The sequence below is a fragment of the Diplodia corticola genome, assembly GCF_001883845.1.
Source record: "Diplodia corticola strain CBS 112549 chromosome Unknown scaffold1, whole genome shotgun sequence".
NCBI classification, from domain to species: domain Eukaryota; kingdom Fungi; phylum Ascomycota; class Dothideomycetes; order Botryosphaeriales; family Botryosphaeriaceae; genus Diplodia; species Diplodia corticola.
The window spans coordinates 452,567-478,281 of NW_017971480.1; the positions used below are offsets into that span (position 1 = coordinate 452,567).

Sequence of the window (25,715 nt, forward strand, 5' to 3'; positions counted from 1 at the left end):
GTTCTGGCTCCACTTTAGGCTGTAATATCTCCCGCAGCTTGCAGTAACTACTTTCGAAAGCTTGAGCATCGCGAAAACTTGCCATTACGAATGCGTTTATGCTATGCCCCTTACCGCTTCGGTAACCATTGGCTGCCAATGTAGGTAGTTAGATACAACAAAGAATAATGTTACAGCTCTCTGGTTGAATTGACGTTGAAGGTAGATAACGACCGATATCTCCCGTTCTAGACCTAACAACTTTCAAGATGCGGTAAATGACTTCTTTCGTTCTTCTCAAGGCACAAGGCCGAATACAAACAATCGATTATGGAAAGTGCCATGGAATATTGGAGGACAAAATGTCCACATGAAAGCAATCTCGTATTCCGATGTAAACTACCAGTTTTCATTGGATGTCATTAAATGCCTGCGCATACCTCTACTCTCATACACTTTGAAGAACAAGTAAAAGGGGGGAAATGCGACCCATATATTTCCCCCCAAGTCGAAAACTCGGTATTCGACGTATTTTCCTAAAGGTGGAAGAAAAATTTGGGGAACCATACGCCTACGCTATGCAAGATGAGGGGAACAGAGAGATCCCCTGTGCGGTTGAACCGCGCCGAGTAAAAGAAGTAGCCTGAGTAGAGAATCCGAGCCGAGTAAAGGAAACGACTTGAGGAGAGGACTTGGGTCGGGGACAGACAGCAGTAGACGGCCCAGCGCGCAAAGAGGATGCTGCACCAGAAGCTTAAGCCGCCAGCGTTTCCATGAAACCTCGTCCACCTATCGCCACGTTTTACGCCCTTCATCTTTTGAGTTCGCAAACTTTTCATCCCCTGCCACTGAGATGCTCGCAAAGCTCCAATAATCCCCAACGCCTCTACGCCACCGCCGTACCGCCCGTAGCGGCTGCCTGAGCCTGCTGCGCGAGAGCCATCTGCTTCTTGAACTCCCCTCTGTACGTGTTGACGGCCTTCTTGACGGCTTCGACTGTAGGACGCATGACGCTCTCGACGGCCGCCCTGCCGCCCTTGAACGCGCGCTCGTCGAACCGTGACCGGCGGCCGGTGCGCGCTGCCTGCTGATCGGCCTTTTTCTTCGCCTCCGCCATTGTGAGCTGGCGCTCCTTCTCGGCTTCCTCCGCCACCGCCTTGACACGTTCGATCGACCGCTCCAGTGTCTCCACCAGCGTGCCAAGCTCGCCCGCCCGGTCCGCATCCCCGCTGCCGTACACTGCCCAGAAGTAGTGCAGGAACTCGACCGTCGTGTTGTGCGTCAGCGTCAGCGCGTTGATTGACCCCTCGCTAAGCCCGTACCCCGTCTTGCCGAACTCGATCACCGCGAATGTGCCCAGCGGCGTGGAGAAGTCGTTGTTCTGCGCGCGGCGCTGCTTGATGGCGGTGAGGATCTGCGTCGTCGCCGCACTGCGCGCTGCTTTGGTTCCAACCCGTTCCGGAGCCGGCTTCTTGGCGTCTTCGTCGCTGTCACTGTTGTCATCGACGTTGATGACACCTTGGAGGTTGATGCCGTTGCCGCCGACTAGAAGGCTTCCGCTATCGAGTTCGCGGCGAAGCGTCTTTAGAACATCCGACGGCATTTGTTTTGCGTAGAGCTGCGCCTCCGCAGATGACTTGTTGTCACGGGCGAAAAACTGCCTTTGATCCTTGATCTTGAGCATGACACGATTGTCGTCGTCACTCCGTTGCAAGTCCCTCAGCTGCAGCTGTTCCCAAGTTGCCTCATCCATGCCTGCTGGCGCATGGGGGTCCACATCTGCCGGCGAGACGTCTGCCATCATGTGCCCACTGACTCGGTTCAAACTCCTCAGAATGGGCACCTTGTCATGCCCGCTCGGCCGCATGGTCATGTCTGGCTGGTTGCCCTTGCGCTGACTATGATTCGACTCATTGCCCTCAATGTCCAGGAAATGGGGAAAGTTCTCCACGCTCAATAGCTTCGCCTTTTCGTTCTCCTCGGTATCGTTGAGGTACTTGTCGAATTTGGGATTTGTCGGGTCCATCTCTGTGATCTTCTCTCCCTTCAGCCTCTTGTACAGCCGGCTGGCGAAGAAGGCAGCAAAGAACTCGACCTCGCCCATAGGCGGTACCAGGTCATTGTACGCCTTACGCACCAGCGGGTGCTGGTTGAAGATGGTCTGGATCTGGCCGCGCGTCAGTGTCGTCTGCGGCGTGCCGTCGTCCCTAATCTTGAGCTTGATGGCCGACAGGGCGTTGATCGGGCCGTGCTGCTGGCTCAACTGCACTGCATGCGCTCGTAGTAGGTGCGCCCGCGTCGACCAGAACTGTTTCGAGAACTGCGAGTGCGAGATGGACTCGGGCTTGCCTTTAAGCGCCTCATAGAAGCGCTTCTGCGTGCTGAGGTCCTTGCTCAGCAGCGACCGCTGCAGTTCCACGTCGCCCAAAAGCTGCTCATCCGTGTACATGCCGTCACCGCCTCCCTTCTCTGTGACACTACCGGCGCTCCCCTGGCCCGAGACGGTCTTCGCAATCGCCGTAGCCGACGGCGGGCCGGCGTTGTCAGGCGCCGGGACGGGGGTTGGAGCATTTGAGGCTGCAGCGCTGCGGGCCTTGGCGGCTTCGATGGCGGTGCGGAGAGTGTTCGTAATGGCGACTTGGTCATCACGCGCAGTCGGGGAGGTGAAGGCGAATACATAGGATTCCGTGGCGACGATTTTGATGGAGACTTTGGCGCTCGTGGCAGGCGTTTGCTGCAGGTCTGCGGGCAGAAGCTCTACGTCAGTATGCAACAGCAGCGTCTCGTCCGCCGCCGCGGCCGGCAGCACTATCGTCAGGGGCGAGACGCACTGGTGATGTCGGACACGGCGATGGTCAGCGACGGCGGGGCGGCCGGGGGTGCGGCGGGAGTCCAGAGGACAGTCCTGTTGTCCTTGGACACTGCGAGAAGGCCATCCTGCTTCTTGTACGAGGCGGACACGCGGGACATGCTGTTTGGCGGGTGAGGTGCAAGTCCGCGCGGCGGGCCTGCGGTTGCTTTGTTTCCGATGCTGCGAGCTCGACTCGGGCGACGCGTTGCGGATGATCTGCGGTCTAAGGCTGATGCTGCACTATTGCTCGCGTCATAAGTGGCTGGTGCACCGGCAAAGGTCGTGGCCGCTTCGACCCTGACTATCGCACCATCACTTTGCTGCTTCCACGAATCGAGCCGAGAAAAACAATGCTCCTTGGCCGCTACATAATAAGCAAAAGTCCAATCGTTTAGCCGCTTCGCCATCAGGAAACCATCCTCACCCAAGTCCGCCACATATATCCCGTGCCCGCGAAACTGTCCAGCGTTGTTCCGTGAACACTCTCATGGGATCCACCATGAAGAGACCCTTTTGGAAAGGAAAGGCAGCGTGTCTTGACCATTATCCGCTCGATTAGAGTAATGCCTCACTGTTCATCTTGCATTTCAGTACCGCACTCATGCCCAGACAATCCAGGACATCGCAGTACGAATGATCCACTCCAGGTCGCGAAGGTCACTCTTGACGTTGCCGCAAGCCTGTGCAACCTTTGTCCTGTGGCGTCTAGCCAAAACTGTGGCAGTCGGCCATGACTTTCTTGCTGAGTGGAATGTTGGAAGCATGTGAAGGCAAAACAAAACAGAAACCATGACCGCTCCGCATCCGGTGAGGCCAAACGCTACGGGTGTACCGCTGAGGCATACCGCCACAAGTTTCGGAGGCGGAAGGTCGGAGACGCCCGCCAGGTAACCAAATCCTAGCACCGGAAGATGCTTTAGCTGTTTCCTCAGCTGCCGATCTTGTGCTAGAATAAAGGACAGTGTTTGTGGCATAAACAAGTAGAGTCCATAGGTGACCCAGCAAATGACATGGACAAAAGTCTCGAACAGAATTCCAATGAATAACTCGACGATGAAAGACACCGACCGGTCAAAGCAATATCCGAGTCGGGCAAGGGCAGATAGAGGTACATCGCCGACGTATGTGCCCAGGGTTTGCCTTATGCGATAACCCACGATATGGACAACCCCGTAGAAGACACTCCGCTTCCTCCAAGTTTTGCGGGAATAGTCCAGGATGAGTTCCGCTCCGAGAGTCTGAAGCAGCAATCGAATCAATGTTGGAAGGCACGCCTCCCGCCAGATATCGAGATTGAATAATGTTGCGAGACTCGCGGTATATGGCCAGAACCAGAAAGCGGCGATGATGGTCTTGACCACAATCAATAAGTGGATTGCATCCGGATTTGTCTCGAACCACTGCGCAGCATAGTTGAAGAGACGTCTTCCGGTCCGATGTGGCCCCATCAATATGAGAGCAGTGCACTGACACCTGGCAGATGTACAGTTCTCAGCATCGTGGCTCCTCGCGCTCAGAGCAGTACAAATTCTGCTGTAGTATTCTGTATGGTTTGAGCGTGGTGTTTTATCAGTGTGCCATCCCATTATGAATGAGTCGTCTTTCCATGCAGCGAAACATGAGAGCTCTTTTTTGCCACCACGGTGAACTTCTGCGCCAATGATCATTTGCAGCACACTATTCACATTCAGTGAAGTAACATTGTCCGAGAGAAGCACTCTGAAGTCAAGTGGCATGTGGATGACCATCTTCTCCAAGCACGGGAATAGTAGGGAGAATTTGACGAGGCTGGCTAGGTCCGTACCAAGGATCATCCGATTATCCGATGCGTTGTAAATATGGTTCGGGTCGCTCAGAAAAGGCGGCAAGTACTGTATCTGGCAATCTCGAACGTGTTTGAAGAAGACAGACGGCTTGTGGATACTGAGGTCGGGGATACGCTCGGTGAAGAGGCCGCTGATATATAGCTGGACTGGAAATCTGGTACAAAGCTCATACACAAATTCTTCTTTGATGCGAGAATCCATTGTCATGACGACCTTCGGATATCGCACTTGAGTCCTTGGGGCTGGTCCGAGCCAGTATTCGATACCTGTAGCCAGACAGTTCCCGCTGTCACGTCGACCCGCTCGAAGAGTCATTTTCTGGGGACAGTCGACGACTGTCCAGGTCCTTACGTATATCATCACACGTATCTCCGCCGGCAAGCGCATGAATGGAACTGGGTCCTGGTAGGCCGGCGACTTCTTCGACAGTGATGACAGTATCTTGCCCAGTGTAGGATAAGTGGTCGCTAGGTCGTCGACGTCGATGAAGGTCGACATGTAGGAAAGCGGAGTAGACCGCTTGGAGGCTTGAGCTTCCTCTGCTAGAAGTTTTCTAGTAGAAAATGCAGAGAGAGAGTCGAGCTCAGCCAGGATTTCTCTCGACGTGCCGTTCGAAGAATCTTCGGTTCGTCTGCCGAACAACTGGAGGCGTCTGCTCTGTGCCTGGCTGTTGATTGTCGGCACCTTTCCATGGTTGCAGCGCCTGTCACGCACAAGAGCGGTAGGTTCGTCCATATCTGTAGCTGTGCTTTTGGGCGAGTCTCTCATGCTGGTATCGCAAGAAGACGTTGAAGTAGGTGGCGTGGATGCAGTGGGAGTGCCTCCGCTTGACATCAACGCGGCGGCGTAGTGGTAGAAGGTGGTGTGGATAGGGTCGAAGCGGCATTGGACGAGTTGAAGTCCCCCGCGTGACGAGCAGGTGGTGGTGGAGGTTGGGACAGCGAAGCCGCAATGTGCGGAAGCCCGCCCCTTCAGAGCGAAACTCACAAACCAGCGTCAGACGCGGGCGAAGAAGGATGGCTCGGTGGATAGGCGGGCGGAGTTGAAACCGAGTGGAGTTCGAGGTCAGAAATTGCAAGGTAGGGTTGGTTTTGACAGCGAAGTGTCCCACGGTAGTAGCTTGAGAAGTTGAGACTTTATAGCCCCATAGGGAAAGCGCGGTGGAGGGCGCCACAACGGGTTCCAGAAGGCCTGAGCTCTCTGAGCCACACCGGGGACGCCACTCTCTTCTTATGTGGGTAGTCGAAGTAGAGATCCAAACAGAAATGCCAGTTGGAACCCGTGCAACCACGTCCAGACGTAGGGGTCTACTACCCCATGAGCATGGTCAAATGTTTCCGAGACAGATTTGGTGAGATCAGTATCTCAGCAGCGTCACCGTGCATCCTCTGTTGGATTTCGACAGTTTCAACTTGGCCCGGACAGTTCCCGTGTCTTGCCATCTTCACCTTCGTCTTTCTCCAAAAGCGTGCCATGGCTCACTCCCCGCAACGGAAGAGAGTCGTGCCGACACGCGTAGGTGCGGGGTTGCGATGCGCCAGCTGAGACGAGAGCCTGGTAAGGCGCGGGCATGGTTCCGTGCGATGATCAGCAGGCATGGCGGAGGATTCTGGTACGTAGTACGTAGTTGGACGTCAACGTTTGGCGAGCTGCACAGCCGCCGCTGATTTGCAACCCGACGATCCGGAGCGGCGATCACCTCCGCAAAACTTGGCGAGACGGGAAGTACAGCTGCCACAAGCTTCCGCCCGCTCCAGCTCGCACACGTCCCAAAACACCCCCACAGCCCACCATGTCTCGACGCATTGCTACCTCCTGGGGCAGCCAGCTGCCCCAATTGCTGCGCCTCCACCCAGGAACCGCTTCACGCCTCCCGTGCGTGCCAATTGGCCCTCCCTCTTCTCCCACCACTCGCGACGATACCCTACCAGCTAACAGCCACCGGCCAGGGCTGCCTCCGCGACGTCATACCACCTCGTTGCCAATCCCTGGTTGCCGTGCTCGCCCTCCTCGCAACGCCGGCTCCTCTCCGCCTCGCCGGCGCTCCGCAAGAAGTCGGGCAAGTCGAATCTCTCCAACGCCCGCTCCGACAGCTCCCCGCCGGTCAACAATGCGCACATGGCCACCCCGACCGACGACGCGTTCGACCTGTCGACCATGGAGTCGTCGATCCTGCGCGCCATGGAGCGCCTGACGCACGACCTGTCGGAGCTGCGCGCCGGCGGCCGCTTCAACCCGGCGCACCTGGAGAAGCTCAAGGTCACGCTGAAGCCGAGCGGCAGCGCCCTCGACGCCAAGGAGAAGTACCCGCTCGGCGACATTGCCCTGGTCATCCCCAAGGGCCGCGTTGTCCACGTCGCGACCGGAGATGAGGAGGTATACCGAACGCGCCTTTGATCGTTCTGGGACACGGCTTTTGTTTTTGCTGATTCGCGGATTCTGCTTGCAGTACATCAAGCCCCTCATGACTGCCATCCAGGCCTCGCCTTACTCCCTCGCGCCCCAACCACCCACGTTGGACGCGCCCCTCACCATCACCGTGCCCATCCCGCCGCCGACGGGCGAATCGCGCAAGAAGGCGCTGGAGTCAGCCAAGACTGCCGAGACCACTGCGCTGCAGGCGATCCAGAACGCGCGGGCGACGCATCAAAAGAAGCTGCGGGCGCTCGACGTCGACAAGAAGGTGCGGCCGGACGATGTGAAGAAGGCGAAGAACCTGATGGACGAGACGGCCAAGAAGGGCCAGGACGAGGTCAAGAAAATCGTCGCCGGCGCGAGGACGGTGTTCGAGAGTCTGTAGATTGGGACTTGGCATTCTGTATATCTACTGGCAAAACATGCCGTGATCTACCAAATGTAGAAAGGGTTGAGGGCTTCGGATAAACTACGCTAGATGCTTGTATCAAGGGTATGTTAAGCAGCTCCTTTGGTTACTGCGAGAAACCCCATGAAGCAGGAGTGCAGCATGATATAAATGAAAGAACTAGTTAGGTTTTACGTAGGATCATCGCCAATCCTTGTCATCATCATGCCCACAGCATCACGCATCACCGGCAGCCTCTCCACTATGCCCATCACCCCAGCATCTCAAGCCCGTTTCTTTTGCCCAATCGTTCCGCCGCTCTGGCGCTGCTGAAGCGCGAAGAAAGCGAAGACTGCAGCGGCAATGACGCCCAATATGACAATGTTGTCTGCAGAGCAGGGAAATCAGCAAGGGTGGCCTTCATGACAGCGAGAGGGAGGAGAGAGAAATCGTAGTCATCAACTTACGCAGTAGGAACGAAACCGCATCCTGAGCCAGGCCGGCCAGCTGCTGGAAGAAGGTGAAGATGACGGCAACGACGGACTGGAAGGCCGACAAGATGCCGTTCAGCAGGTTGCCGATCAGCGCGAAGAAGGACGACACAAGGTTCTCGAGCGACTGCACGATACCCGTCATGGTTGATTCGGAGGTTTGTTTGGCTTTCGTTTAGGACTTCGCAGGAGGTGGGTAACTTGGTTGTAGGGCGTAAGGGTTGCTTTTGCGTGAGACAGATGGAAGCGTGAAGAAGAGAGAGCGGAGTGAGGTGTCAAAGAAAATATTTGTAGCACACCTGAGTTGTCGCGCCTGCCAGCTTGAAAGAGCGCGCGCATTTCTACGGCAGAATTATGTCATTATGTCTCGACCCTCGATGGCAGCCGCGACTCTGACGCGTTTGTTGGCTGGAACGAATGAGCGCGATGTCACGCGCAACGTGTAGGGGAAGGAGCGACGCGCGCGTACAATACCTGTTTTTGAGAGAGGTACGCCGTTTGTTGTCGCAAAATGGTTGGTGTGGTCAAAGGGCGGGTGTGACGTAAACAGGGCTGAAGATGAAGGCTCCCGAGTGGATGGAAGGATGAGCAGGGATAACGGGCGGAATGCGGGAGGTCTACGCTAATGCAGTTGGCGTGCTCAGGAACAAAGAGCCTGGTCGATCACTCAATGGCATGGTCCATTACAAAGAATGCACTGTAACCTTATTTATTAGTGTGTATTTGACCCGGATGCTCACTTCTATTCAACGGCTGCCGCGAATTTGGCTAGCACGGGAACCCCAGCAGATGTGACAGGAAACCCATTTTGATTCAGTAATGGCATCCACGAGTGGAAAAACCCTCGACGGGTGCTGTTCCCACACATGTGATGGATGGTCCAAGATAACAGATAGAGGTCAACATCAAACCAGAAACTCCTTGATGTTCCTCACCACCTCCTCCGGCACCTCTTCCGGAATGTAATGCCCGCTCTCCACCGTCCCGCCCGTCACCTCTCCTTCACACACCTTCCTCCACTCCTCCAGCGTCTTGAAAAACCTCTCGACAACGCCCTTCTTCCCCCACAAGACCCTCAAATCGCACTTGATCTTTCTCCCTGCCTCCCTGTCCTTCCTCTGCTCCTCGCAATCCACCGTCGCCGCCGCGCGATAGTCCTCGCAATAAGCCGCGACGCTGCCCTCCGTCTCGGCGGCGCGCACGTACTCCTCGAAAGCCTCGGGCTTGAAAAACGCCGTTCCATTCCCCTCGGGGTTTTTCGCGCCCACGGTGAACATGGCCAGCCACTCGCGCGCTCTCGCCGCACTCATGAACGTCTCGGGCGCCGGATGCTGCTGGATGAGGAAGAACCAGTGCCAGTAGGCCGTCGCGAACCCGGCATTGGTCTGCTCGTACATTGCGAGCGTGGGGCAAATGTCCAGCAGGATCATCTTGTTGACGGCGTCCGGGTGATTCACTGCGAGCTGGTGCGCGACGCGCGCGCCGCGGTCGTGACCGCAGACGAAGAAGCGCGAAAACCTGAAGTGATTCATCACTGCAATGCAGTCGCGCGCCATGTGCGTCTTGCTGTAGAGTGCGTGGTCGGCCGTTGGTGGCGGCTTCGACGATGCTCCATAGCCCCGGATGTCGATGGCGACGACAGTGTACGAAGACGTCAGCTGCGGCGCCACGATGTGCCAGATAGCATGTGTTTGCGGGAATCCGTGGATGAGGAGTAGAGGCGGGCCCTCGCCGGCTTTGATGCCGTGAATGGTGATGTTGTTGGATGCATCTGTTGTTACGTCGAAGGGCGTGAAGCCTGGAAATAGCGTGCCGATCGTCATGGTAGGGAGGGGTGTTTCTCGAGTTAATGGGAAGGTTGATATGCGGCCTCGTCTGCGATGGTCCGGATCGCTCCATCAGCGCAGTGGATTGGAATTATATAGATTGCTGAGAGGAGTCCGGCTCTAGTATGACGTGCGCTATCGCCACTGCCATTGGATAGTGGGGTGAAGCATCCCCCCGCTTCATCATTGAGCCGAAGATACTCCACCGGTGCTGACAAGCATTTGTAATACTCTCTGCAGTGCCTCTTCTTAGCGGAAAGGCTGATAGAACGTTGCCAGAACCATGGAGACCCTGGCGTCAAGCGTCAACTTTGAGCCGATGATGTGTTTAAGTATCTGTCCTACGGGCACATGTGTCAATTTCCTGGTCCCTTCCTAACAGGCACCCCCGTCGTCCATTATATTGGTCTCTTCAGCTTGTACTGGCGGATTTTCCGGAGTATTTTGTCGCCAACCAAAAGGCTTCTCCCCTCGCAAGGTTCGAGTATTTGCAGACACGAGTCACAATCTCTGGCCCTTTGAAGTGATTCATGCAGTGAATCCGTTGTATGAGAAGTCACCTACAAAAAAAAAATGTCAGTACTCTTTGTTCTGCTATGCGCAAAAGGTGCAGTTGTGCACTAGGTCCAGGATGCGCGCAGATAGGGAAGTATGGATCGTGGCCACGTGTGGTCATTCCTGGCTTACCGTTTAGTGTTCCCCAGGCGACCGAGCCGAATAGATCCATTTCATTGACAGCAGGATCATCGAGAAGAGGGTCCGCAACTTGAGCATCCGAGAATCCAGTGTATTCTGGATCGCCGAAGATGCTGTCGGTCGAAAAGTTTTGTGGTTCAACGCCAGGAGGTGTGAAGATGAAGTGGCTAGCGGAGAAGGGCTGGGCAAACCGCTGCTGAGGGGTCGATCCTTGAGAATTTGAACGCTGGGATCCATCTGATGAGTGATGAGAGTGGCTCAGGTGCATTTTTGCAGCAATATCTGGCATACTGCTGGGGTTTCGGTTGCTTGGAATGCCATGAGGTGGCTGGGGACGTGGTTGACCGTGAGGTTGCGTGTGTCGAGCGCGCTTGATGTGATCCAAGTCGTCCGATCCCGACCGCTTTCCCGGATTTGGATGGATTTTGGCATCGTGACTGTGCTTGAGCTCGGAAAAGAGTCTTGTCAACGTCTGGCAGTATGTCATAGCACTCTTCCAGTGATCTTTCATCAGACGAAGGAGTCGGAGGCATTGAGCAATCTCCCTACAAATGAGGTCAGCGCCGAATATACGCTGACGAGGTATTGCCATGGGGCCGTGAAGGAGAAGGACGCGGGTCATCGAGCTTACTTGAAGCCTTTTTCTACGGGGTAGAATTGAAGTTGGCAGGCAAATACCAAAATAAGGCCTGCCATCCAACCCGCTGAGAGCAATTCAGGGAGGAAGAAAGGCTGTCGCAATTGCAACTGCATTTCCAACGCGCCGATGACTGTCCTACTTGCTCCGATGCACGCCTGCATACTTGCAAGGAACTCGGGTGATCTCGGTGGTAGGGATAGACAAGGCCTATTGACAAGGAGCAGCAGCTGCTGGTAAAGCACTGTAAACAAGGGGACAAAGCTGGGCACGGACTCGTCCGAAGGCTCTCCACGAGGAAAGACGACGGATTCTGCGGAAGTGAGCTTCATAGGCAGCGAGTTATACCAGCTGTGAATGTCGGCAGTGATGTAGAGGATTTTGGAATGATCGACTGAACGAACGTGAATGGATTTGTGGAACAGCTCGATGGCACGACCGGTGAGTTGACTATAGCCGACTAAGCCTACGAGAACAACATCTTTGTGGACGGGATCGTGGGGATTGCCTGGCGTGTCACTTCGCGTTGCTGGGCTGGCGTAGCTAGCGCGATCACTCCTACAGCCCTCATGCTTGGAAGGCGGCCGTTCATGAGGAGAGTTCGAAGACATGCCCGACGAAGTAGACTGCTCGCGCGAGAGGCCATCTGAGGCGTTGGATGAGTAAGACCTCAGTGAAGGAGGCTTGTGGTTCTCCTTTCCCGGCAAGCAAACATCGATGTCTGAATCCTGGAAGCCGAGAGGGATGCCAAGGCCTTGACTCAGGTAGCGATCCAGGATGTATGCGCTCCAAAAGATGCGTTTTCGCATGTCTCTGTCAGCTTCTGAGAGCTGGGAGTAGCGATTCGGACATCTGTGGAGACCGGCGTGGAACAGGGATTTGTTGAGCATTCCACCGACGGCAGAAGCGGACCTGAAGGATCCAGCGCAGACAAAGTACAGCTGTGCAGCGAACAGGGCTTGCAGGCTGTGCAGGTCCTGTTTGGTGGCCAGGGAACTCAGAGAGAAGATCAAGCTTTGGGAAGATTCGATGCGCGAGTGGCGTGGGAGGTAGTCTTTGACCATTCCAGCCTGAGCGACATTGAAGATGCACTGGGCAATGATGGCCTGACAGCACCTGTGGCGATCGGGCTCGCTGGGAGGCGGAGGAGGAGCGGGCTTGGAGGGGTCGTAGAGGCATTCGATGTCTCTGACGAACGAAGGCCCGTGGACAAAGGGAAACAGCGGGTGCCAGAGCTTGAAGTACAGGACTAGCAGCTTCCTAGAGGTCTGCGGGTCGGGAGCGCGGCCAATGCCAGGAGGAGCGGCATCGTACGAAGGACCGCGGGGGATACAGGTGGTGGAGGCATGGTAGGGAGGCAGGTGCGAGGGCGAGGCGGGGCGGTCGTCGGCATCGTCGTCCTCATCGAGCAGGAAGTCCTCGAGCGGATTGGGCCCCTCCTGGTCGGGGTCGGAGCCGTGGGCGCCGGGGTCCTTGGAGGCATTGAAGGCGTGGCGGACGGTGTTGACGAAGTAGACGCCGGTGGAGCTGCCCAGGAAGGCGCTCTCGTCGTTGTCCCGGGTGCGCAGGGTGCCCACCTCGACGATCTGCATGGGCGACCCCATGGCTCGGGCAGGGCGTGCGGAGGCAGCGAGGAAGAGCGGCAGCGAAGATGCGGCGGCGAGGAGCGGCGGACATGCAGGGTTCGCGACGACAGGCAGACGCTCCAGCGGCGACGTTTAACCTGGGGTGGGCGCGGGCCAGAGCGCAGGAGCGGCGCGCGGTTCGGCGCCAGGCGTTGCTAAAGGCGGGCTGCTGCAGCGCCTAGGTACATGCGCCTTCTCCGCGGGCCGGGCGTTGTGGACTCTGGACAGGCGGGCTGTACTGGCGGGCTGGACACAGGCGGCAGCACGCAGGATGCAGAACCTAGGGATGCGGCAACACAGCCGCTTCAACTTTGAGCCGCCGACCAGGGTGCCAGGGTGCCAGGGTGCAGGCCGCATGCCTGCGGTGTGGAGAGCACCGGCCCCGCGAGCAACACGGGTGCAAGCTGCGAGTCTCTCTGGTGGCCCGCACTCGGCTCCTAGGTACCTAGCCGCCCGCGCCTGGTCCGGTCGAACCTAGGTACCAATAATGGTCCCCGCCATCGGCCAATGTGTCACCCCTCTCTTATTATTATTATTACAGCTGCCACGCTGCCATGCCGCTACGCGCACGCGATGCTGCCGCCCCGCACACTGCTGCCGCCGCCGCCTGCGCGGTAGGCCCAATGTCGCTAGCGGCGCGCAGGCAGCGAGGTCCAGCCTTTCGCAGCGCGCCAGCCTGAGCCAGCCTGAGCCAGCCTGAGCCAGCCTGGACCTGGGCACACGGGTGGTGGGGCTTAGGGTTGCCCGTGGCTGAGTAATGCCCTTTCTGCCTGAGGCATCGATGAGGCTCACGGCGTAGGTCGCCTTCACATGCGCCGAGTGACGTCTTCGACACGGTCCCCTGCATCGCGGCGGCCCTGCGGCCGGCAACCCTGCGGCCGATAAGGCACATGGGCGAGCCGAGGCTCACGATAACCCACCGCCTGCTCGGGATCCAGTGCCCGAGCCAGTCAACAGGCCACTTCTTCTACCTTCTGCGCCCGTACTTCCCTGGCTCTGCCATTCCTGTCCAACTGCGTCTTCGTTTCTCCTTTGCTTGCCCTTCTCGTGTCTCTTTCTCCCCCATAGATTTCTGTGTTTTGGGCCGTCGTCCGCCCTCGTCCGCCCTCGTCCGCCCTCGTCCAATAGAAAGCCGAGAGATTAGATTAGACATCGCCCACCCATCGCCGGCCACCATGTCCACCAAGTCTGGCGACTACGCCGCCGTGCGCGACGACATCAAGAAGCTCCTGAAGCAGCCCGAGTACGACGATGGCTCCGCCGGCCCGGTCCTCGTGCGTCTTGCATGGTACGCCCTCTCCCCCTCCGCCCCTCCCCTCCGCAGTCCAGTTTCCCCGTGGCCGTTGCGGCTCTCTCGACCCGAGTAGCTGGTTTGCTTGCAGGCCCAGGGGCGGCAGGTTTCCCGAGCGTCTTCACCCCAGCAGCACGGCTGACCCAACCAACACAGGCACTCGGCCGGAACATACGACCTCGAGACCGACACGGGCGGCAGCAATGGCGCAGGCATGCGCTACGAAGCCGAAGGCGGCGACCCGGCCAACGCGGGCCTGCAGCACGCGCGCGTCTTCCTCGAGCCCGTCAAGGAGGCGCACCCGTGGATAACGTACGCGGACCTGTGGACGCTGGCGGGCGCGGTGGCCGTCGAGGCCATGGGCGGCCCCGCCATCCCCTGGCAGCCCGGCCGGACGGACTTTGTCGACGACAGCAAGCTGCCCCCGCGCGGCCGCCTGCCCGACGGCGCGCTGGGCGCCGACCACGTGCGCCACATCTTCTACCGCATGGGCTTCGACGACCGCGAGATCGTCGCCCTCTGCGGCGCCCACAACCTGGGCCGCTGCCACGCCGACCGCTCCGGCTTCGACGGCGCCTGGGTCAACAACCCCACCCGCTTCTCCAACCAGTACTTCAAGCTGCTCACCTCGGTCGAGTGGAAGGAGAAGACGCTGCCCAGCGGCATCAAGCAGTTCGCCTACTACGACGAGGACTCGGAGGAGGAGCTGATGATGCTGCCCACCGACATCGCCCTGCTGCACGACCCCGGCTTCCGCCCCTGGGTCGACAAGTACGCCAAGGACCGCGACGCCTTCTTCGCCGACTTCGCCCAAGTCTTCCACAAGCTGCTCGAGCTCGGCATCGTCCGCGACGACGCCGGCGCCGTGCTCAACACCGACAACGTCAAGGGCGGCTATGTCTCCGCCCCGCGCAAGAGCCACCTGCCCGGCGCCCCGGCCAAGTCCAACGAGGAGGCGGAGCCGCTGCGGAAGGAGAACGAACGGTATAGAGCCAGGCTCTAGAAATAGAGGGGAAAAAAATTGGAGAAGACGTGCCTGTCGCTTGCGTTGGATTTTTCACTTTCTCTGCCCGGAAGAATATTAGATGACGCGCCCTAGAGTTTGAGTAGACGGCGAGATACCACCTAGACCCAAGAGCATAGAAGTACAGCAAGGAGATCACGACAATGATGACGTAGAGATAGACCGTTGCAATAGACAAATCTATGCGATCCTTTCACGACGTTGGAATCTGAATTACAATAAAGAGTGTCCTGTTCAACAAAACAATATCTCATGCAACAACCGACTATTCCTACGGTATCCTCCATTATGCCATCTCCAGGATTTAGCAGTTCTTTGGATGAATTCCTACCCCCGTTGCCTGCAGGGTGCGGCTTTAGCCATCAAGTACGCGGCTTCTCAGGTAGCTGCTCAGGATCCTACGAACAGCGGTCAGCACATGCCAGGCAAACGGGATCCGAGTGAACAAGGGTGAGAAGTGAGAGGCTTACGGCAGCGCGATCGCTACTGTCAGGATTGTGACGCATGCCGCGGCCCACTGGCGATGTCCGGTCAAAGCACACAAAGCCAGCCGGCAGGGCTCACGGATTTCCGAAATCCTGGCGATTGTTGCTCTCAGTAGCAATATAGCATTCAGCGCGACACGAATCGGAGCAACCACAGCCCTGGTGTGTGTGATTGTTTGCTTGACCAACATGAGTGCCAGTGAACCCATTCCAGTAAGAGCCCAATTGATAGATTTGATGCCCTCCAAAGGGCCGGGTAACGACACATCAAAGGATGAGCGATCCCAGGAATATTCGTCGAACATTAGGGCCTGATCTCTCTGGTGGACTGTGGTGGGGTACCTGATGACGGGGTGGCCGGTGCTGGGAATAATCTGCCGTAGTCCGACCTCAGCCTTCAACTCGCTCCAGATGTCCACACTCGTTCTGTCCTTCCACAACTGTTCGCAGTGAGGGCAATCGGGAGAGTGGAAATTTCCAATGCGAGGCTTGAGGTGAATGATGGGTACAGAGCCTCCAGCCTGTCCCCTCAATTGTCCACCCCTCACGTCGATGATGACGTTCCAAGGAGCCACCAGCAATGTCAGCCTTTTGAGTTTCTGGCGTGCTGGGAGCGAGAACATGGATGCTGCATCGTGAAATGCGCTCATAATGATATTCTCAGTCTCGAAGCGGCAAAAATGGAGAATGAAAGTGACTTCTTGGAGCAATGGAGACGTCTCCAAGACTTTGATAAGCTTGCGAAGTCCAGTTCTGAGGAGAATGAGGTCGGCCTCGTTGTGGAAATGGAAGCGAAGGCCTCGAGCCCTCGTGAATACAACAGGCCTGCACAAAGTCCATTCAACGTTGCAGCGGCGGACGTGTTCTAGGAACAGAGTCGACGGAGACTTGAGAGGTCCGGCAAAAACGTGAGGTCCATGTTTGACATCGAAAGTGATGTTGAGAGAGAATTGTCGACACAGTTCACCGAGGAATTCTCTCCTGATGAAAGGATCCATGTGAAGGACTACTTTAGGAAAGCATATCCACGTGTTGAAATTGGGGCCAATCCAGGCGAGGTCATCGGAAAGTAGCCTTCGTTCGTAAGGACAGTAGGAGTAGTGCCAGACATGTTTGTAAACCAGTCGCCGTAGCTCGGGCGGCAGCTTCAGGAAGAGAGCAAGACTTTGAGCATGCCTGATGTGCGGGGGAGGTGAGTATTCCGTGCGGCGAGCGATCTTCGACCCAGCAGGCCCACTCTTTCCAGTGATCAGACGCTCCGCGGACCGGATGCGGCTTGTGTTCAGCTTGGTGCGCTTGGGTCCGCGTCTCTTCGACTTTGAGCTTGGGGATGCGTGCGACCTCATTGCAATGTAGGTCCAAGGGCGGGCTGGATCCGAACTGCAAACGGCGAGTGCAAAGGCGTTTGTAGAACGGGAAGGAAGTACACGCACGGCACGTGCACACGCATTTGGTAAATAAGGCAGCCGCATCAACGTACTCCCAAACAGATATCTCCATCATACTGGATCGACTAAAGGAATATAGTGCGTTGCCAAGGTACTGTACTGTACGCCGTTTCCTAAACCCCGTCTCCATACCCCAGGGCCATGATTTGTATCTTACGCTATTTGTAACCAGCCGTAGTCCTCATGCAGCAGCCACTGGGACGTTTGTAGAACTAGGTACACACGTACCACACACCCCACCAGCACTGACCATACCGCCGCACGTGCCCTTACAACACCCTCCGGCTATGCCAGACCCGATCTCCGCGTAACCCGGATCGCCGCCGACATAGCCGGCGCCGCCGAGCGAGTCTGTGCCGTGGCCGTAGCCGACGAACGGGGCGCACGCGAAGGCGTCCTTGGCATCATGGGCAGCGTAGAACCCCTCGCGCACAGGCGGCTCGCGGCCCTCTTTTTTGGCGCGGCGGGCAGCCGCGGCGTAGGCCCTCTCGAGGTGCGAACGGCGGTGGGCGGCGGACCAGGAGTAGCTGTCGTTTGTGCGAACCGAGTTGTGAGAGGAGATGTGAGGGCCGGAATGTGCGTCGCTGGGGTACTCGGCATCTGCCTCGTGCACCGAAGCCGAAACCGAATGGTTGGTGGTGCGGAAGAGGCGGGAGAGCGGCGTCGTGTGGGACTCGCGGATGGCTTCGCAGTACCAGCAGGTGCACTCGGAGTAGGGCTCACCAAACAGGCGTTGGTACTTCCTGCTGGTCCATTCGAAGGACTTGTCGAGCTTGGCTTCCTCGACTTTGTCATCGTGGTCGATGAAGACACCATCGCAAACAGTCTGGCAGAAGTTGTAGTACTTGGACGGAAAGTTTTGGTGCGTGTGCCACGCGAGGTCGACGTCAAGGGTCGGCACGACCCTGCAGTTCCTGGGATCCAATGCTATGATTGTGAAGAAATTCTTGTACTTTCGGAGCAGACGGTCAGCGATCGAGTAGACCGTCGGCGAGAATAGCCAGCCGATGTTATGCATCTTCTCGATGAAAGTTCCCTGCCGAATCACTGCGCCGACCAGGTTGATGCCAAAGACAGAATGGTTCTTCCAGTAGCGAGACATCATTCGACGAACAGATATGCGCTCAGGCATGATAGCACTTTCACTTCGGGGCTGATAGCTTGTTAGTATACTTTTTTCCCCAAATATGCTAGGTGATGGTTGCGACAAACCCTGCCCAGTTTGAGCCCGATGAATCGGAAACTCATTGTATGCATCAAATCTTGAAGAACGCCTCTCACTGTATTGAGACTTGCATCGGGGTCCTTTCTCAAATCCGTGGCCTCGAGCAGCTTGGTATGACATGCAGGTTCCTTGATCCAGTCACTAGCGAAGAGGGAGAGTGGGCGATACCACTTCAGGTGAGCGGGTGGCCGGCCTAGCTTGTTATATAACACCGTACCACCCAACGGCACATCTTCTTTCAGCAGGAGTGCGATGTCTTGACGGAACTGCCACACCTCAAGAGTGTCATGCGTGATGGTAGACTGACATTTAGGGCAAGTCTGGGCGAAGTCGGCGTCGGCATAGCCATTTCCGGGAGCAAACTCTGCGTCAGAGCCGGAGGGATAGCCCGCGCCGCTTGACCAGGGCATGGACAAAAGGGTCGCTTGTGTGCAGAAAGGGCAACGAATCTCCTTATCAGATGGATCGTCCAGATTTTCCCAGGAGAGGAGCGTGTTGTGCGTCCATCCGGCCTTGACGGGCTCACCAACATCGTAATCAAAAGTGGTGTTGTCAATACAGGTATTGATGTCGGCCCACGGTAGACCAGTGGCCCAGAAATCCAAACAACCATGGCGCAGGCAGTCCTCGAAAAACATGCGGGGGTTGAGCGTATGCGCATGCCACACCATGAGGACGTCAAGCGGTGGCAGGTTCTCCGGGAAGAAGTTCTGAAGTCGCTCACCCAAGAAGCCGGCAGTGTCGTGTAGGGTGGCGTCTTCAGCTAGTTGCGTGACGGTGATGGGGCCTTTCATCTCGCCGCCGGTGAGCTTGGGGATACGCTTGAGGAACCACTGCTCATAACGCTCAACGGCACGCGAGACGTAGACTGCCCATCTCTTTTCGCGGACCCGCTTGACCTTGCTCTTCAACTCCCCATCGACTGCGCCATCTTGCGGCTCAGCCTCCTGGCTGAGCGCCTCGTCCCCGTACCGTGGGGCGTCGGTGGGGGGCGTCGGGCTGGCGATACCGAAAACACCCTCGGAGGTTTCGATGTCCTGGCGGAGATTGTAGAAGGCTTCCAGTAACTTCAGATGAACTATGCACTCGTCGGCGGTGGGAACGTCTTGGCTACGAAGCGGATCGATGCTCAGGGCCTGCAGACGGGAGGTGAAGTCTGGTGGCAAGGCAGGGGCCTCGACCGACGGCCCATCGGTCTGCTGCTCGCCATACGCAGGTGGCGGCGCGGCGGCAGCGGAGCTGGAGCTGGAGCTGGAGCGGGAATGGCGCGAGACGAAGGAGTTGGCGAGTGCCATGTTAGGAATTATAGGTATAGGCGTTTCTAACGGCAGGTAGAGGTAGGTGACTGATGTTTCTGTTGAGGGGCATGCCCACGGGCGGCATTAAATGCAGCGAGGGCCATTCGGGCAGGAATGGCGGCGGCAGTTGCGACGCCCATGACCCAAATCCTGAAGGAGCGAGGACGTGGTGGAGAGAGTGACGTTGGGTTGGCGGATGGGGTAGGTGAGGGCTGACCCGGCGCTGTCGAAACGAGTAGTTGCTGCAAGGCTTAGCAGCAGGCCCGGACAGGCGCTCCCCGCCGATCGCACGCACTGAGCCTTGAGTCCTGCCAATTTTAGCTTCCCCCCGGTCGGCCTTACCCACACCGATCCCCCTATGGTAGGCCCCCGCTTGATGCTCCTTCGCGGTGAAATGCAGCAAGTCTTGAGCCCTCTTACATCACCTGCAGAGCGAGGGGCTGATCTTCAACAGGCCGTGTCTGAATTACTGTCTCGTCGCCTGAGCTCTATCAATCTATAAGTCGGGAATGCCCAAAAACACACAAATAACCCGTGACAAGATCCCCCAACGCCGCGCTGTTCTTCGGCTTTGCCCCACATGGCGGAGCTTGATGCATAAAAAGATGGAATCTTTCAATTAGAAAACAAGAAAAGAAAACCAGCCCGTCCCCTCGTCCATCTATTCCTGCTTCTTCTTGTTGCTCTTCTTGGGCACACGAGCGAGCCAGTAGATGAAGACTGCGGCGACAACGTTGAAAACACAGTAAACCCACATGATGCCAAAGTTCCTCCAGGCATCCTTGAAGTAGATGTCGATTTGCGCAAGGAACTGGTTGGTCGAGCTCATGGCGCAGTACTGGCAATCAGACGTCGCGTTGGGGTTAAGCATGTAGCCACCACCAGTAGCCATGCTGTACGGCTGGATGTACTCGCTGCAAGTCTGGTCGCCCGCGGGGTCGAAGCGAAGATACTCGTTCGACGCGCACGTGACCTCGGAGTCGGCGACTGCCGTGGACAGCATGCCTGAGATGAGATATGTGAAAGGCGACATGTAGTACATGAAGATCCAGAACCCGGGAAGCTGTTCCTTGGTGGCGAGGACACTGTGGCCTTGTTAGCTTGAATCCGTCATGAAAATGCGCATGCCAACTTACCCGCAGAAGATGAGCGTCAGCATGAAGAGCAAGTTGGCCAGGTTGCCACCTGTCTCAGCTGCCTCGATACCAGCAATGACCATGTCGGTAAAGGTGCTCGTGAACATGAGAAAAGCCCAGATCAACAAGAACATCAGCGCGCCCCGCTCGGTAACAGCGCCCTCCGCGTTCCTATAAAGCCCGATAGGGTAGTACCACGTGAAGAAGAGAATAACAGCAGCCAGCGTGTTCCAGGGAAGCTCGACGATGATCTGGGAGAGCATGAAAGCCTTCCACGAGTACGTCTTGCTGGGGCGCTCACGGACCTCATACAGCGAACGCTGAGTGACAAAGTGAGGCATGATTTGCTGAACGAGGTTACCGAAGATGGTCATGAGCATGAAGATGGCGAACATCTGGTTCTGAAGGCCTTGCTGCGAGTTCCTGGCCTTGAAGAAGGAGAAACCGACGAAGAGACCGGAAACACCGACCAGGACAAGCTTGGAGTAGATGTACGAGGGCGTGCGCCAATACTGCTCGAAGACACGCTTGGTGACCTCCCAAAGCTGGAAACCAAACGGCGCGGCGAACTCACGGAAGCTAGCATTCTCATCGCCCGACGAAGGCTGCGTCTTCAGCGGAAGCTCCGCCTTCATCTGCCTGAGCTCGTCCTTGACAGCCTGGTACTCGGCGCTGTTGCGCCAAGCCTGGTGCCAGTCGACTTCGGTGTGCGAGCCAGGAGCAGCGCCAATGACCTCGAGCATCCACTCGGCTGGGTTGGCCTCGGGCGGGCAGTGAGGAGCGCCGTTACGCTCGAAGTACGCGGTCAGGACCTTCGAGTTGTGTCCAATCTCGCCGAAGTAGACAGTCCTGCCACCCTTGGCCAGGAAGAGCAGACGGTCAAAGCGCTGGAAAAGCATTGCAGAAGGCTGGTGGATCGTGCAAAGAATGGCCTGGCCATTCTTGGTGAGCTTCTCCATCAGGTCGCAAATAGCCCAAGAAGTTTGAGAGTCGAGGCCGGACGTGGGTTCGTCAAGGAAGAGAAGGAGCTGGGGCTTAGCCGCGAGCTCAACACCAATAGTAAGACGCTTGCGCTGCTCGACGTTGAGACCTTCACCGGGGACGCCGACAACCGCATCGGCATACTCTTCCATGTCAAGAAGCTTGATGACCTCTTCGACATACGCGAGCTTCTCTTCGCGAGAAACCTGAGCAGGCTGGCGGAGCAGGGCGCTAAAGGTCAAGGCCTCGCGGACAGTGGAAGTCTGAAGGTGCAAATCTTGTTGCTGGACGTAACCGGTTTTGCGCTGGAAGGAGGCATCACGCTGGCGACCATCGACGAACGCATCGCCGGTAATGACACCCATGGTGACACGGGTTGCGAGCACATCCAAAAGCGTCGTCTTACCGGCACCAGAGACTCCCATAAGAGCAGTGAGCGTACCTGGCTTTACCCAGCCGTCGACGTGGTCAAGAATGCGTCGGTCTTCACCCTTGATCTTGATGTCGTAGCACATGTCCTCCCAGTGGAAGATGGCAGTTTGCCTCTGGATAATGGCGTCGGCGTTGTCGGTCTTCTCGGAAACGGGAACACGGCCCGCGGGCGCGCCTTCAACATCATCCGTCGTCTTAGCGGTGGCGGGAATGTGGCCGCGGCGGAAAACCAAGACCTCACCCTTCGACTTCTTGGCCGAGATGAACTCAGTAGCAGCGAGGTAGCAACCGCACAGGAAGATCATGAAAGCGAACTCGATGCCCACATTTCGCCACTTGTGAGCGTGGTAGTACTCATACGAAGTGTTGATGAACGCATCGCCGTCGATGTAATCCTGACCCGGCTGAGATCCAGTGGTACCGCAAACCATGTTCATGGGACCAATGTTCTCGTAGCCCGGAATCTGCGGGCTTGGGACGAAGGTCTTGCAGGTGAAGTTACGGTTGTGGAACTCGTTGATCATCAGAGACTCGAATCCATACGAGATGGGATCCAAGTAGTTGATCCAGCGAGACCAGCCCAGCATGTAGCGTGTCGGAATAACGAAGCCAGTGTAGATGACGAGCGCAAGGATGAGGACAGCCGCCGGTGCCATAGCCTGGGACAGCGTACGAGAGACAGAAGCAATCGTACGGAACATCATCGACATGACCAACGTAAGGATAAATGAGATGAAGAGGAAGAAGAAGAAGGCGCCAGGCTCGCGACGGAGGTTGGCCATAAAGTACAAGATCAGGTTGAAGCATATCGCGTTTGCAATCTTGTAAGGCAAGTCCGTAATCATCGATGCATAGGCCTCGGCCGAAGGATGGTATAGGGCGTATCTGGAGTGCTTCTCCACAATCGGGCGTTGAGCATAGAGAGTCAGAATTTCGAGAGCGGAACCGAAGGCGTTGGACAAAACGGCGAAGAACAGAAGGGCACCGCGGGAGTAGAAACTCGAGGCGTCGTCTGCGAGATTGTAAAAGACGGATCCAAGAATAAGCGCCATGATCGTGTTGCCGAAGATTTGGGTGATGGTCAGACTGGGATCGCCCTTGAGACGCTGGAAACCACGCCACAGGCACAGCTTGATTTGGCCGTTGTAGGAGAGCGTGTACGGCGACTTGATGCGCTGGCGCTTGGACTGCTGCGCCTGGCGAGACTGCTTGAACTTCTCAAGATACTCCCCGCCGATGGCATACTTCTTGTCGTAATCATCGATATCCTTGAGCAGCTGAGCGCGGACCCGGCTCTCCTTCCAGCGAGCCGCGAACTCCTCCGGGGTGCGGGGCACCCTGTTCTCGAAACCGGGGCGGACAACACGCTCCTGGGCAGATGTCATCGAGGTCAAGAAATCGGCAGTAGTCTGGCGATCGGGGCAATCGAAGCCCATGTCGACGAAGTACTGCTTGGCCTCGCCACAGCGGCCAAAGAAGATCTGATGGCCCTCGTAGAGCACGGCGACCTTATCGAAGGTGTCATAAGCAGACTGAGGAGCCTGGTAAATGGCAACGCAAGCGGTGCATCCCATAAGGTCAGTCTGCATGCGCAGAGTCTTGCAGAACTCGATGGCGTTGGCTGAGTCGAGACCACGAGTAGAGTTATCCCAGCACTGGAGAGGGGCCTGGCTGAGAGTGGCCTCGGCGATAGAGACACGCTTGCGCTCACCACCGGAGACACCGCGGATGAAGTCATTACCGACACGGGTGTTGACAGTGTGCGATATGCCGTACATGGCCATGACAACATCACGCATGTGCGTGGCGTAAGTCCAGGGGTCGACATCGCCAAGGGTGTTGCGGGGAGCTCTTGCGCGAGCGGCAAAGGCGAGGGTGTCACCAACGGTCATGTTGGGGAAGTGGACATCGACCTCGGCGGTGTAGATGGCCTCACCGCGGAAGTAGTTGTGCATCTCGTGGGCGGAGATGCCCTGGTAGTTGATGTACGAGTTCTTGTCGATGTTGAACCCGTGCGTCTCTCCTGCAATAGTCTTCAGCAAGGTGGAGCACCCCGAACCAGGAGGACCCAGGACGACAAGCATTTCGCCGGCCTCCACAAGGCCCTCAAAGTCGCGGAGGATGTCGATCCTGCGCTGGCCCTTGCCAAGAGCTTGGTTCACGAGGCCGGGGATGTCCAGCAAGACGTTGCCGACGCTTTTCTGGTGGTCGGTTGCATTTCCATGGCCGAAGACATTCAGGTTCTTGTAAGCAATGCCAGCCGTTCTCTCGGGATACTTTTCGGCGTCGCGCGACCGGAGATGGAGCAGGGCCTTGGCCCATGCGCGAGCGTTGAAGTTCTCCCCATTGGGATCCAGGGACGAGTTGGGCTCGGCCTCGGTGAAGGGGTTCTTGCCAATGGCGGAGTAGTGCGAAGCATTGGTGTATTGGCGGGCGAGAGAAGTGACCTGGCGGACGCGCTCGTGCTCGGATTCGCTGTCAGACTCGGAGCCGTTCTTCTCGTCCTCGACGGCTTCCGTGGGCTTGGTCGAGGTGGCGGTGCGGCCGCGGGACTGGGATCGGGATCTGGAGGTGGCTAATGTGGCGGCCTCGCTTCTCTCGTGGACAATGTCCTGCTCGATGTGCGGTTGCGAAGAAGATGTCTGCAGCGGGACACCGGCGCGCTGCTCGGTGCCGTCATTGCTACCAAACGCACCCATGAACGACGACATGGCGGCGGTGGAGCGGTGGAAGCTGGACCGGCTCCCGTTATTAGACAATTAGTAGTGTATGTATGGACAAGGTGAAGGCTGAAACTGAAACCCAACAACGGTGCGGGAGGGCTGGGTGCCGAAGCTGGCGGATCTGGGGTAGCGAAAGGCGAGAGAGGCCGAATGTATTTATTAGGATGACATGGATGCACACGCGCCCCATCGGCGGGGCCAAGGAGCCCGCCCACAGGGCGCGGTCTCGGGAGGTGCGAGCGATGGTCTCCGGGCGTGGTTGGCGTGCGAGGAGTGAGGACGCGCCGCAGTCTGGCAGCCGAACGGATGGCGGAATCAGGCCTCTCCGGGGCGCCACTAGCCCGCGAGCAGCAGCCGCTAGCCCACGCAGGGCCGCCGCGCCGCGCTCGAGCGCTCGAGCACCGCGCCAGAAGCTTCCGCTGCTCGCATCCCGGCCGCCCATCGTCGGGTGCCCTGTGCGCGGCCGGTTGCTCGACATCCGGTCCGCGGTGAGCGCTGCCAGCTGCTCTCTCATTTCACCTGCACGGCAGACCTTGCGAGCACCCGCAAAAACACCTCACCGACGACGCCCCCGGACCGTCTGCTGCGCCCTCGCTATCAGCGCGTGTTGTCCGCCCCACGCGCCCTCCTCCGGGTCAGCACCACCCGGTCCCGCCGCGCTGAAGAGGCATCTTGGCTGCTGCATGCAACCTCCATCTCACCGGCTGCCGTCAGTCTTGTCCTCCGCAACACAAGGCCCTCAGCGTCCTATTCTTATCTCTCTGTTCCCATCCGAGCCCTCTTCTTCGCCGGTCAGCGTCCTGTCTTCGCGCCCTGTCTCCCGATGCCGACTAGCACCGCACTCCGTCGTCGCCATGGTCGAAAGGCGATTGAGTACCGCAGCTGTTCTACCTTTTAAGCTTGTCTGCACCTCATCACCAGTCACTCCACTCTTGGCA

At 57.5% G+C, this 25,715-nt stretch overlaps 9 protein-coding genes across 9 annotated transcripts; 2 read left to right on the forward strand and 7 right to left on the reverse strand.

Moving 5' to 3' along the window:
* Nucleotides 1–865: 865 nt before the first annotated feature.
* BKCO1_1000131 (rna polymerase ii transcription factor) lies at nt 866–2,949 on the reverse strand (the record flags this gene model as incomplete). Its single annotated transcript, XM_020269495.1, has 2 exons — nt 866–2,721; nt 2,811–2,949. The coding sequence occupies 2 exons, from the start codon at nt 2,947–2,949 to the stop codon at nt 866–868; spliced, it is 1,995 nt and encodes a 664-aa protein (XP_020135650.1).
* A 480-nt stretch (nt 2,950–3,429) lies between these two features.
* BKCO1_1000132 (uncharacterized protein) lies at nt 3,430–5,424 on the reverse strand (the record flags this gene model as incomplete). Its single annotated transcript, XM_020269496.1, has 1 exon — nt 3,430–5,424. One exon carries the CDS (start codon nt 5,422–5,424, stop codon nt 3,430–3,432), a length of 1,995 nt encoding a protein of 664 aa, XP_020135647.1.
* A 1,024-nt stretch (nt 5,425–6,448) lies between these two features.
* Nucleotides 6,449–7,456, forward strand: BKCO1_1000133 (ribosome recycling factor; the record flags this gene model as incomplete). The annotated part of the gene is made up of 3 exons (XM_020269497.1): nt 6,449–6,531; nt 6,606–7,032; nt 7,106–7,456. The coding sequence occupies 3 exons, from the start codon at nt 6,449–6,451 to the stop codon at nt 7,454–7,456; spliced, it is 861 nt and encodes a 286-aa protein (XP_020135648.1).
* Nucleotides 7,457–7,743: 287 nt separating this feature from the next.
* BKCO1_1000134 (uncharacterized protein) lies at nt 7,744–8,095 on the reverse strand (the record flags this gene model as incomplete). The annotated part of the gene is made up of 2 exons (XM_020269498.1): nt 7,744–7,847; nt 7,927–8,095. The coding sequence occupies 2 exons, from the start codon at nt 8,093–8,095 to the stop codon at nt 7,744–7,746; spliced, it is 273 nt and encodes a 90-aa protein (XP_020135653.1).
* A 760-nt stretch (nt 8,096–8,855) lies between these two features.
* Nucleotides 8,856–9,773, reverse strand: BKCO1_1000135 (alpha beta hydrolase; the record flags this gene model as incomplete). Its single annotated transcript, XM_020269499.1, has 1 exon — nt 8,856–9,773. One exon carries the CDS (start codon nt 9,771–9,773, stop codon nt 8,856–8,858), a length of 918 nt encoding a protein of 305 aa, XP_020135654.1.
* A 531-nt stretch (nt 9,774–10,304) lies between these two features.
* On the reverse strand, nt 10,305–12,713 carry BKCO1_1000136 (fungal specific transcription; the record flags this gene model as incomplete). The annotated part of the gene is made up of 3 exons (XM_020269500.1): nt 10,305–10,336; nt 10,464–11,017; nt 11,104–12,713. The coding sequence occupies 3 exons, from the start codon at nt 12,711–12,713 to the stop codon at nt 10,305–10,307; spliced, it is 2,196 nt and encodes a 731-aa protein (XP_020135651.1).
* Nucleotides 12,714–13,909: 1,196 nt separating this feature from the next.
* BKCO1_1000137 (cytochrome c peroxidase) lies at nt 13,910–15,028 on the forward strand (the record flags this gene model as incomplete). The annotated part of the gene is made up of 2 exons (XM_020269501.1): nt 13,910–14,022; nt 14,182–15,028. The coding sequence occupies 2 exons, from the start codon at nt 13,910–13,912 to the stop codon at nt 15,026–15,028; spliced, it is 960 nt and encodes a 319-aa protein (XP_020135652.1).
* A 383-nt stretch (nt 15,029–15,411) lies between these two features.
* On the reverse strand, nt 15,412–19,502 carry BKCO1_1000138 (uncharacterized protein; the record flags this gene model as incomplete). Its single annotated transcript, XM_020269502.1, has 6 exons — nt 15,412–15,447; nt 15,520–15,566; nt 15,614–16,914; nt 17,140–17,177; nt 17,233–18,135; nt 18,195–19,502. 6 exons carry the CDS (start codon nt 19,500–19,502, stop codon nt 15,412–15,414), a joined length of 3,633 nt encoding a protein of 1,210 aa, XP_020135645.1.
* A 664-nt stretch (nt 19,503–20,166) lies between these two features.
* On the reverse strand, nt 20,167–24,765 carry BKCO1_1000139 (abc transporter; the record flags this gene model as incomplete). The annotated part of the gene is made up of 2 exons (XM_020269503.1): nt 20,167–20,590; nt 20,642–24,765. The coding sequence occupies 2 exons, from the start codon at nt 24,763–24,765 to the stop codon at nt 20,167–20,169; spliced, it is 4,548 nt and encodes a 1,515-aa protein (XP_020135646.1).
* Between the last annotated feature and the right edge of the window lie 950 nt (nt 24,766–25,715).